The sequence below is a fragment of the Phoxinus phoxinus genome (genome assembly GCF_949152265.1).
Source record: "Phoxinus phoxinus genome assembly, chromosome: 17".
NCBI classification, from domain to species: Eukaryota; Metazoa; Chordata; class Actinopteri; order Cypriniformes; family Leuciscidae; genus Phoxinus; species Phoxinus phoxinus.
The window spans coordinates 1,990,217-2,002,249 of record NC_136892.1 but is presented as its reverse complement, the minus strand read 5'-3'; the positions used below and the strand labels follow the sequence as shown (position 1 = coordinate 2,002,249).

The window sequence follows — 12,033 nt, the reverse complement described above, 5'->3', positions numbered from 1 at the left end:
CTGCCCGAGGGGTCTTCTCAGCCCTGGCCGCCAGATGGACTGTCGTCTCCGCCCTGGCCGCCAGATGGACTGTCGTCTCCGCCCTGGCCGCCCGATGGACTGTCGTCTCCGCCCTGGCCGCCCGATGGACTGTCTGCTACGCCACGGCCGCCGGTTAAGTTGTCATCCCCTGTTCCTGTTCCCCTTCATGGTCCTGGCCCTCCATCCCTCCCCCTGATCCTCCACCATTCCACCTCCCGCCTGGACTCTTGTTTTGTTTGTTTTTTGTGGGTCTTGGAGCGTCTGGTAGCCGCTCCGTAGAGGGGGGGTTATGTCACAGTGTCTGGTTTGTGTATTCCTGGTGTCCACTAGATGTCCTCTTCCCCACGGTGTCATCCACATTCTCACTACATTTCCCATGATCCTGTCTGTCACTTAGTGTTCATTGTGTTCAGCTTTTTCTTGTCACCTAATTTAGCACTTGTGTATATATACCCTGTCAGTTTCAGTGTTTGTCACGGAGTCCTTGTATATTGTCCCCACACTTCTGTTGTTATTCCGAGCCTGTTTTCTAGTGTTTGTGTTTTATGTTTTTGGATTGCCTTTTTGGATTTTGACCTTTGCCTGGACTGGATTGTGAGTACGGATTTCCCCATTAAATCTTACTGCTATTGGATCTACCCATTCCTGTGTGTGTTCCGTGACAATCTCTAGCAGTTCACCCTAACCTTACCCATCACAATAAGTGCCTAACCCGAACCCTGACCCTTAACCTCATTATAACCTTATCCCTAAAACCAAGTCTTGACCCTCAAACCGGCCTTTAAAGGGGTCTCAGAAAGTGAGGACCGGCCAAAATGTCCTCTCTTTACTCTCTTTGTCCTCACTCCAATGGTCTAAAACTCAAACTGGTCCTCACAAAGATAGTTGTACAAGTACACACACACACACACACACACAGATAATTGCTTCTGTGTAGTCATATAGTCAAGGAAATAGATGGATATGTAGCAATCTTGGAGCTCAGATTTGGCTTGTAAGGAAGCAAATTGTAACAACACATTTGTGCAGATCAGTTTCATCCATCTGTGAATTCGCATCAGTTTCATTTGCAATTTGCGACGTTCATCCAAGATCCAAGAAACCAGAAGTAGTTCAAAGTTGCGGTCACTATTACCATTTTCAACTAATCTTCTCGGGCGAAATCGAGTCATTTCAATGGGAATGTGTGTGATCTACGTATAATCACACTGGGTTCAAGCTGGTCACGTGGATTCGCTGTGTTGAGCCACAGAAAGCTGCACACATCTCAACACTGTTGAAAATGGACTTTTTTCTGCATGTGAAATGTCGCTTATGCGAAACGCTTGCACTTTCATTTTGATAATCAAAGTAATTCTGGTCAATAGCTGTGTTTTATTCACGATAAACTCGCCAACACGCTTCACTCAACGGGGTTCTAGGTAGGGTGAAGTCAGGTAAAGTGGGACACTTTTTGGTAAATTGCATTTACTGCAAAAACTGCAAGTCAGTTAGAATGTATTAAAATTGCATATGTTTTGTTTAAATAGATTGTAATGAAGGCCACTATGGTGAAATTTTCCCAATTTATGTATTTACAGTTTTTTACAATCACTTTGCTACTATTTTCAGAACCTTGATGTAATTTTTAAAAACTCTAGACACAAAACTCAAAATGGTTATCACTTGTAGCACAGGCTGTCTAATGTTCAAAACATTGCATTGTGCATTCACCTCTTTAAAGAAATCTTGCACTTGCACAATCATTGGTTCAAAAAACAAATTTACTGTGAAAATACCATTGAAACATAACTATAGATCACCCACACACAAGCAACCGATAGTTTCACTGTGTCATTGTTCGTACAATCATTAAATATTGTAGAACAAAATAGGTGATACAGGTTTCATTATGGTACTACATATACAGTAAATACTCAGAGGTTCTAAAAGGTTCTATACAGAACCCAAGAAAGGGTTCTTTCTTGTCATTATAGAACCTTTTTAGCATAAAAGGTTATTTGGAGTTGAGTAAAGAACCCTATGGTTCTATATAGAACCCCAATGAACCCTTTTTTTCTAAGAGTGTAGAACCTTTTAGGGGTTCCAAATACGAAGCGCCTATAGAACCTTTTAAGGTTCTATATAGAACCTTTTCTTCTAAGAGTGTACTGCCCGAATTTCACTGGACACTCTATGTTGTTGCTGCCGCTGTCTTGGTCTGTGGCATTGTCCTCTACCACGTTCCCCTACACCTCTCAAACGAGGCCCACGACCACCTGTCAGAAGGAGCGCCTGTCCCCTGCCATTCCTTTGACCAACACGTCTTCCTCGTCTTCCTCCCACCACTACTTGACCTCCATTGTGACCTGGATCACCTGCTGAATCCATGTTACGTATCACTATGCTCTTGCAATTGAATCCCAATCAACTCTTTACAGTATATACTCATTCCACAATGTGCACTCAATCATCAGTAACGAGTTGGCAGAATTGGACAAGCAATAACAAGGGCCTGCATCTATACAGTGCAGTACTGTCAATACTGTAAATAGTCTGAATAGTCTGTTTTATGAATTTTGAGCAAATAGTCATTTCAGTCGATGTACCGTTATCTGTCAGCCAGTTCAACAACACATGCGGCTGAAGCTATTGTTGTCGTCGTCGTAGGATTCTGTGTATATAATTTAAACCGTGTTTGTATAGTGTGTAACAGGGGCGTTGCTAGACATAAAGCTCTACAGGGGCACAGGTCCCCCATTGTTTGTCTGAGATAGCAACAGTAACTAAGGAGGGAGGGGCTTACCAATGGCTCAATTAAATCTAAATTTCATATCCGAAAGAATGATTCATTGTTATCACACACAATCAAAGACAGAACACAACAATGTGTTTATTTTCTGTGCGCTGCAGGCAGGGACGTTTGTTTCAAAAACACCAGGCTAGGTAACTTAGGGGGTGTTCGGCATGCTCCCCTGAGAAAATTTGGATTTCTCTGACCTACATATGTGCATTTTAAGGTGTTTTAAGGGCAAATAAATCAATAACAATAGAAGCAAATAATGAATAAAAAAACGATTATTTGTATTATTTACAAACTTTTGTTTCGTCATGTTTTCATAGCCTACTACCTCCGTGAAAACACCGGACTTCGGTGTGCTCAGATGTGCGCGCTGCAGTTGCTAGGAAACACGTGCCCCAGTAAAAGGGGTCTAGCAACGCCCCTGGTGTATAACCACAAGTTTATAAATATTTTTAAAGATATGGAGCCCTATCTTGCACCCACCGCAATTGACTTTGTACACCAAACAGTGTCTCTACTTCCTGCTTTAATGACGTCACGCATGTATCATTCCTATTTTGCACCCGCGCACAGCGGACTTTTCCCTAGACAGAGGCACGTCGGTAAATTAGGGAATGAACTTGCGTTCGGGGGGGGGCGGTTCAGTGAAAAGAGGAGTGTGTTCCGGCGCAAACGTTCCCTGGTGATATTTTGGAGTTTAAAAAAACAATTCCTCCACTGACCAGGAAAAACCCAGTCTAAAGACAGCGGCGCCGCGCGTTAGTCATATGCTATTTTAAGGGCGTGTGCTTTAACAACACGCATACACTTTGATTCTCTAATCTAAACGAACGCAGCAGTTTTCATTTTTGCAAATCGTACATTATTACAAGGAAAAATATTAACACACGAGGGAAATCATTGTTGTGTCCGTGAAGATGTGAAAAAAATAGGCATAAATCTAGATTACACATTTACCCAAATTATTATACGCCTGTTTAACCGAAGCTAATTTGTGTGTGTTTCTCCATCATCCTCATACAATGTCACTTCTCTGTGTTTTACGGCCCTGACGAGAACGTCGGTCTCCTCGGCTGTGAACCACTCCTGGTGTGCGCTGGCAAACCCGCCGTTATAATAGCAATCCGCCGTTATAATAGCAATCCGCCGTTATAATAGCAATCCGCCGTTATAATAGCAATCCGCCCCTGGAACAAGCGCGCCGCCTCTTAAAGGGAATGTGAGAGGACGCTCTGATTGGTTTATTTCACGTTACGCCCAAACCACACCTATGAATAATAATGTTTATTGCCATAGGTATGCAAATGAGAAATGTTTAAGTTACGGCCTCATCCAAAAGCAGGGCGGGGATATGCAGCTCATTTACATTTAAGGTGGTACGCACCAAAACAGCTCTTTTTAAAAGTCCTGTTTTTCGTGATCCCATTTTTTTTTTTACTTTAGCTAGTGTGTAATGTTGCTGTTAGAGCATAAATAATACCTGTAAAATTATAAAGCTCAAAGTTGAATGCCAAGCAAGATATTTGATTTAACAGAAGTCCCCTTACAAAGCCTACAGCGAACGGCCGGTTCGGACTACATCCTCTACTTCCTGCTTGAATGACGTCACCAGAACAGTTTTTTGACTAACCTCCGCCCACAGGAATACACAAAAAAGGGGGCGTGGTCTTGTTGCGCTCCTACAGAGAAGAGGAAGAGAGTGTTTGTAGAGTGTGTTTGTCGCCATGTCGTCGAGACGCTGTTATTTTCATCACGGAGTCAAATCACCTTTGTTTGGCCATGTTTACAATAACACTGAGCGCATGCGTCTCCACGTTACGGTAAGAGGCGTGACCTTTCCGGGCAACGTGCGCTAATCTGCTGTCCAATCACAACACAGGAACCGCTGGCACAATCAGAACTCGTGACGTATTTCTGAAGGAGGGACTTCATAGAACAAGGAAGTCATCAGCCCGTTTTTAGGACAGTGAAAACAGCGGTATACAGATAAGTACATTTTGTGAAAAATACGGTGTTTTTTTACACGCGAAACATGAACACTGTAAACACAATCAAAGCCTCAAAAACACTGGAAGAACGGGACTTTTAAAACAGGCCCCAAAAATGACATTTTCAAATGGTTATAATAAATGATCTGTGGGGTATTTTGTGCTGAAACTTCACAAATACATTCTGGGGACACCCAAGACCAATATTACATCTTGTAAAAAGGGGCATAATAGGTGCCGTTTAAAAGGTGAAACTAATATATGATATAGACTCATTACATGCAAAGTGAGATATTTCAAGCCTTTATTTGTTATAATTTTGATGAATATGGCTTACAGCTTATGAAAACCTTTTCACAATATTCTATTTTGAATTTGGGGTTTTCATAAGCTGTAAGCCATAATCATCAAAATTATAACAAATAAAGGCTTGAAATATCTCACTTGGCATGTAATGAGTCTATATCATATACTAGTTTCACCTTTACTAAAATAAATTAACTTTTGCACGATATTCAAATTTTCCGAGTTTCACCGGTGTGTGCTCCTTCCAACATGCTTACAGTTGTAGAGCAACATTACAGGGTTTAGTGTGTTTTGGAGCATTTATCCCATGAGCTGTCGAATCGAGTGCCAAGCCTTCATCTCGGAGAGGCTCAGGGAATGGCCATCACAAATTGCAGCATTTTGAAACTAAGTGAGGGCAACCGTCACACCAGCGTTTATCCGCTTCAACTTACATTACACACCCGACCTCATATATCCGACCTTCTCTATTGCCAAGTTGCCTATATCATTTACTTCCTTATTCAGCGCTGCTTTAAAGGTGAAGTCTTTCATTTCTAGAGATGTTAGGTTTGAAGCAATCAGTGTTTTGGCGTTGTCAAATCAGAAGAGTAGGAAACCTGCGAGAAACTTCCTCAGGAAAGTTTAGAGCAAACGCTGAAAGTTTAAGAAAAAAGCCTCGTCAAGTGATCGCGAGGACAGGATTGTCAGGTTCTTCTCATCAGCAAGGCTTCCTCTTGTAACTTCTGCTCGACTCAAAGAGCATATCAAAGGATTTAACTCGTGCACTTTGAGCAGCTGTTGACTAACAGAAGAGCCTTGATCTGTGGACGTTTCATGGATGATGCGCACATTAATCCCTTGTTCTTTTGGAAACCTGCTTCCTTTGAGATTCTTTGGTTGAGCTTGTCAAGAGAGCGGTGCCGTGCGAGAGTTAAGACATCCCACGTCAACCTGCAGTCATCTTGAGATCCGTGATGAGCCGTGTTTCCCACCAGATGAATATTGGCCACAAGATGGCACTAAATAAAGCAAGTAATACATATTTTGCAAACATCATGGGTTGAAGATGTGAGCATTGGCACGTGATCTGAGCAATCATTTATTTTACTGTAAATACCTTTTGCTGTAAAGATTATTTGCTGCTCTAAAAATTATTTTAAAGTCCCCCTGTGGTGAAAATTAAGTTTTTAATGTTGTTTATGTGTCTATGTGGTGTTGTTAATCTGCTTTAAGACAAATCATGTGTAATTCATAAGTCGACAGCATTGCTGAGTATTTTCTGCTTAAAACTGCAGTGAACCAAAGACAGTCTCAAAAACACGGTTTGAAATCGCTGGTGTTTCTGACGTCACACACTACCTTGTAACCAATCAGATCAACGTGTGATCGTCAACCAGTGGATCTCTGAGTGAGTGAGTGAGTGGAGGCGGGGCTCATTTGCATATTCATAGAACCGCGCATACTAAATGAGGCAAGGGTGTCGAGTTACATTCAAGATAGTTTAAGGCATAAAGAAATTTTTTTAAAGGGAAAAAATATGTAATTTTGGTGATCAATAAAATGATTGACTACATGGAGACTTTAACCCGATCTGATGCAGTTTAACCATGTTGAAAGCCGTATCGCATGGCCATGTTCTAGGATGACAATGCCAAGATCCTGAGTCCTGAGTCCAAGCGTCTTTGGGATGTGATAATGCTCCTTCATAACTACGGTATATTAGCGTTCAAACCAATGCACAATATCGTTCTGCTTTGTCGTCTGCCACTTTAAATGCTCGAGCTCTTTAAAGCAGGATGAATTCTGATCAAAGTTTTTATCGTTCATCAGCTGGAAAAAAAAAAGTTATATTAGTGATTCCAAGTATATCGATCCGTTGTGCTGTTATAATTATATGTGAGGTGTGGACTCGGCTATTCTTTTAATTATGTATATTCTTTTGAATCTATATCTTTATCATTATAGTTATCGTCCTTGGTGTGGAAGGACCTTTAGACTATATTTAACTCCCCCAATATCAATACATAATCTTGGCCAAAAATGAATGCAACTCTTGATGGAAATACATGTTGTGAGTTTGCATGAGGTTTGCATGAGCGACTCCATGATGAATGCACACAGTAATCAAAGCTAAAGGTCATCCAATGAAATATTAGAGTGCACAACTCTTTTGGGTCACTGAAATGATCAGACATGGCCCATATTGACTAATCAATCTATATTTCATGAACGCAATATCAGAGTTCTTGACAGTACAAAAAAAAAAAGAACACCAGGACCCAATTGTTCAAAAAGTCTGGATCAGAATAATCGAGATTTGTTTTGCTATCCCGGATCAAGTACTGCATTTTACAAGCTAAATATGATTAATCACAATTTTTGGGATTACAATACCAAATCTGGATTACCAGTACTCCAAATATAAGATAAATGCTGCTAGCTATATATAAAGAACTACAGGTAAACTGTGGGTATCTTTAAGTGTTTTATTTGGAGAGAAAGAAAACGAAATAAACAAATATTCCTTTTCTCCAATTTCCTTTAAACAATCAGAAGCCGACGGATGCACTAAAGTTGATGGAAAAAATATGAAATGGGAGAACAATTATATGTTTTAATGCTTTTGTCTGCTCTCACAAAAGTTGTACGTTCCCCCAAGTAACTGCTTTAATTTGCGAAGAACTCAAGTTTTGAGAGTGAATGTTTCTTGGGGGAACGCAAAACCTTTGCAAGAGAATACAAAAGCATTAAAATATCATCCCATCAGCATGTCCCTTTAGGGTTTCCGTAGCCCCTCATTTGACCCATAGATATACATAATACAGGCTAGATGTCTAATCCGCACTGCTGGCCAATGGAGGTCGACGTCCGCACACGGCGGCCATCTTGTCACAGTCAGCTCGCTCACTCGTAACATTGTGTTTTAATGGTGCATGTACTTTTTAAATAACCATAACTTGCTAAATTTTCTACCAATTTTCAAATGGGTTGGTTTGTTATAAACGTCAGAGATGTGGTTATGACACTGCATACTTATGAATAATTATAATATCATATATTTCAACATGTTCAAGCATACAGAATTATAGCCACGTTAATATTGTTTGTAAGAAACCAAACCGTTTGTAAATCCGTCAAGATTTCCGCGAGATAAGAGTATGTGTGTTCGTGCAGATCATCACCTTACATCAGGAACCACAGAGCCCGCCAGAAAGCTTGCCTGTGACAAGATGGCCGCCGGGTGATGGCGTTAGAGACTCCGCCGTACGACATCTAGCCTTTATTATGTATATCTATGGTTTGATCCACAACGAAAACAAACAAATATACATGCAACAAGGGATGCAATTGTCAGAAACTACTTTTGACTGGTTCATCTCTGATGATTGTGCCAATAATGTTTATATGCAGTGATAAAAAAAACACTTAAAATGAAATATAATATTTTAGTTTGACATGATGCCAACTGTACTTTACTGTACCAAAGGCTTCACTGGAAGCTTAATGTCTCCTACTACTTGATCACTTTAGCAGTTAAACTAAACAAGAGCAAAATGTGTGTATTACATGATATAAATGTTGTGTTTTTTTAACCAGTTTTAAAGTGTATTAAATGTCTTAGTCCCTGAAATCCACCCTTCTGCTGGGATCAAGCTAATCCTGATTTTCTTTGGATCAAAGGAATCCCAATCTTACTAATAAGCTTTAAAGAACACAAACACACTGATGGTTTAATCCAGATCAAAACCAAGATTGGATTTCCAAATCCTTTTTGAACAACCCATTTTCAAGATTTGATCCAATCCGATAGCCGGGGAACCCGAGGATTGGCCCCGGATGTGATCAAATGCCAGTCCTAGGGGGCGCTAACACGCTTAGGATGACGTGGCGAGATTCATTCATCTCATCATCCTTAAAAAGGCCTTTACCTTCAGCATCTGCAACGACTGTGGTCATTCTCTCCGCACGGGACGGACTGAGTTCTTGTATATCCACAGAAGATCTGTTTGGTAATGGGTTATTAATGCAGGTGTTGAGAGTGTTGCAGAGATTATGTGTTGTTGACTGAACAGTGCCGTCACTTGCGTTGCATTATTGCAGGGGATCGTTTGGCTGCTGCACTAATAAAGCTCTTTTCTCTTTTGTGATGAATGTTACATTGGCCATAAATATTTCAGGCACACATGCAACTTTGATGCTCGCGCTGTATTATCGCCTGTAAGTGTGTCACCTCCTCTCTGCCTTTGAAACAGTGATGCTGAAGCCAAAGACACACTCTTCTGGTGCGTGCGTACGCTCAAAGGCTTTTAAATCGCTTTTATTTGTCGTATGATGTGACTCCTTGTGTAGTAATTTCTTTGTGCCATTACTTCGAATGATTATATTTCTGTGAAGGGATTTTTTTTTTTTTTTCGTTCCATGGTCAGTTACTGGAGACAACAGATCGTGTCGTCACAAGGGTTATATGTATATCTCAGTAACTATACGTTTTTTAGGACAAAGTCCAATTACAGACATGCTTGTTTTTTCTAACAGTGGTTTATTTCATATCATGTTCACAACCCTCCTAAATCCTCTGGTGCTGGATCGGTCATTAATGACCGAGAATTTTTTTTTTTTGTACTTGATCGGAATGGTACGAACTTTGGTAAAGGTTTTGGCACTTGCTGTGCGAACACACACACACACACACACACACACACACACACACACACACACACACGAATTTCCTCTAGTGGAAGCGTTCGGTACTGCAGCCGAACACACTCTCACTGAAACCTCCTTTTTTGAGATATCAACCTCAAATTTGTGATTTGTAGATTTATGGCTTTGATTTTCTTACAGTTTTAGAGTAAAACTTGCTTTGGAAAATATACATTTCATATACAAATTGAAAATGATATTTTTGTCCATTTTTCATAATAAAATGTAAAATGTAAAACTTTTTTCACTTCAGCAATAATCTGCCAAGTGTGGTCTTTAAAAAAAGACCAAACTTAAGTCTGTTGCTCTAAAGCACTCAAGATTTACGTCCGGTTAAGTTGGTCTAAGTTAAGCCTATGCTCAAAAAGTGAATAAATGGATTATAACCAAGGCTGTAAACGATTAATCACGATTAATCGCATCCAAAATAAATGTTTGTGTTTACATAATATATGTGTGTGTACTGTTCATTATTTTGTATATATAAATACACACACATGCATGTATATATTTAAGAATTTTTATTTATTTATTTATAAAATAGTTATATTTATATATAATATAAATTATATAAAAATATATATGCAGTATATAAATGCAAATATTTCTCAAATATATATGCATGTGTGTGTATTTATATATACAATATAATTATACACAATACACACACATTATGTAAACACAAACTTTTATTTTGGATTCGATTAATCGCGATTACTCGTTTAACAGCCCTAATTATAACTATTGGATACATGTAATTTAGTACCATAAAATCACCTATAAATACAAAATATTACATTAGTTTGTTTTTGTCCTCATTGTAACCAAATGTAGGCCTATATATATATATATATATATATATATATATTAGTAGATTTAGGGTTTGTGCTTTTACAAAAATTGCACTCTAGAAAGAAAAGTATTCACTGGAGTGAAAAGTGAATAGTTGTGCTGATGTGACACGAGTCACTGCATTACACACGCGCACAGGGACAACAACACTGGTGTGCTACTCGTACAGTATAGGGAGTACAATATACAGTACAGTATACAGTATGTGCTACACGTACAGTATAGGGAGTACAATATACAGTACAGTATACAGTATGTGCTACACGTACAGTATAGGGAACAACAGGGATAAAGGCACACCGGGGTAAGAGGAGCATTGACTTTATTATATTTTAAACCACTATTTGGCACACAGAAATCAGCTCAGCACTTTTCTCTACAACTGCTTTTGAAGATGCGCGTGGAAATCTGACCCCTTGACATGATCGTGGACAGCAGCGCAAAGTGGATCCTGAGGTAATCTGATCTAATCTTTGATGTTTTTGAAAAATGTTGTAGATTCACTAGAAACATTGGACTAAACTTTTTAAATCAAATTAAACTGAAAATAGTAGCCTATAAACATTGCTAAAGTGATTGTTTTGAAGTATTGACTTGGACATTATTAAAGTATTTGTACACGTGTCTCCGTGGAGTAAAAGACATCGACGCCTCATACATGTATACGATATGCAAACAAAATAAACCACTTTTATTATGTTTTGCTCTCACAAAATCTATTGCTCGATCAATGTTCAATATAAACATATATTTAATTTTTTTTAAGGTGCCTTTAGCCCCATTGAACTTAATTTTGGAGCAGCTTTTTGTGTGTGTAATTATTATGTTTATTTAGTGTTGCAGACATGATGAGTGTAGCATCTCGTGTGTGAGTGTGTGGCAGTAGTGCAGCAGACACGAGGATCTTCGGTGTGTGCGTGTGTTATATATGCGCCGTGTGACGTCGCAGGGAGTGTGTGTGTGTGAGAGAGAGAGAGAGAGAGAGAGAGAGAGAGAGAGAGAGAGAGAGAGAGAGAGAGAGAGAGAGAGAGAGAGAGAGAGAGAGAGCGCAGCTGATATAGGGTGAGCTGGAATAGCGGGTCACTCTCAGTTGAAGGATGGAGTGAAAGAGAGCGGGTGTGTGTGTGTGTGTGTGTTCTTCTGTAGATCTGTGAGTCTCTGGACAGCTAAAGCGCACATTGCACGCAGTATTTCTGTCTCGGCGCAGGAACACGACAGGTAAACCACGGGCGAATGAGCCTTTCTCACTTTATTCTGTGATGCTGGTCGCGTCGCGATACACACATGATTATTATTATTATGATGATGATGAAGCGCGAGCGCGGTCGCTTCTGCGAATTATATCCGTGCTTTATGTCTGCATTTGGTTTGTCTCGAGTCCCTTATCAAGAGTTTATA

The 12,033-nt window shown here is 39.8% G+C and overlaps 1 protein-coding gene across 2 annotated transcripts in view; it reads left to right on the top strand.

Moving 5' to 3' along the window:
* Window positions 1-11,054: 11,054 nt before the first annotated feature.
* The window catches only part of fstl4 (follistatin-like 4), a 256,801-nt gene continuing 255,822 nt past the window's right edge, over window positions 11,055-12,033 (top strand). The window contains exon 1 of one of the 2 annotated variants that reach the window (XM_079585040.1): window positions 11,055-11,091. In XM_079585040.1, coding sequence (XP_079441166.1) covers window positions 11,057-11,091 — 35 coding nt within the window. In that variant the 5' untranslated portion in view covers window positions 11,055-11,056. Of the gene's footprint in view, window positions 11,092-11,729; window positions 11,854-12,033 lie in introns of those variants that run through there. The other variant, XM_079585041.1, reaches the window with a different exon arrangement.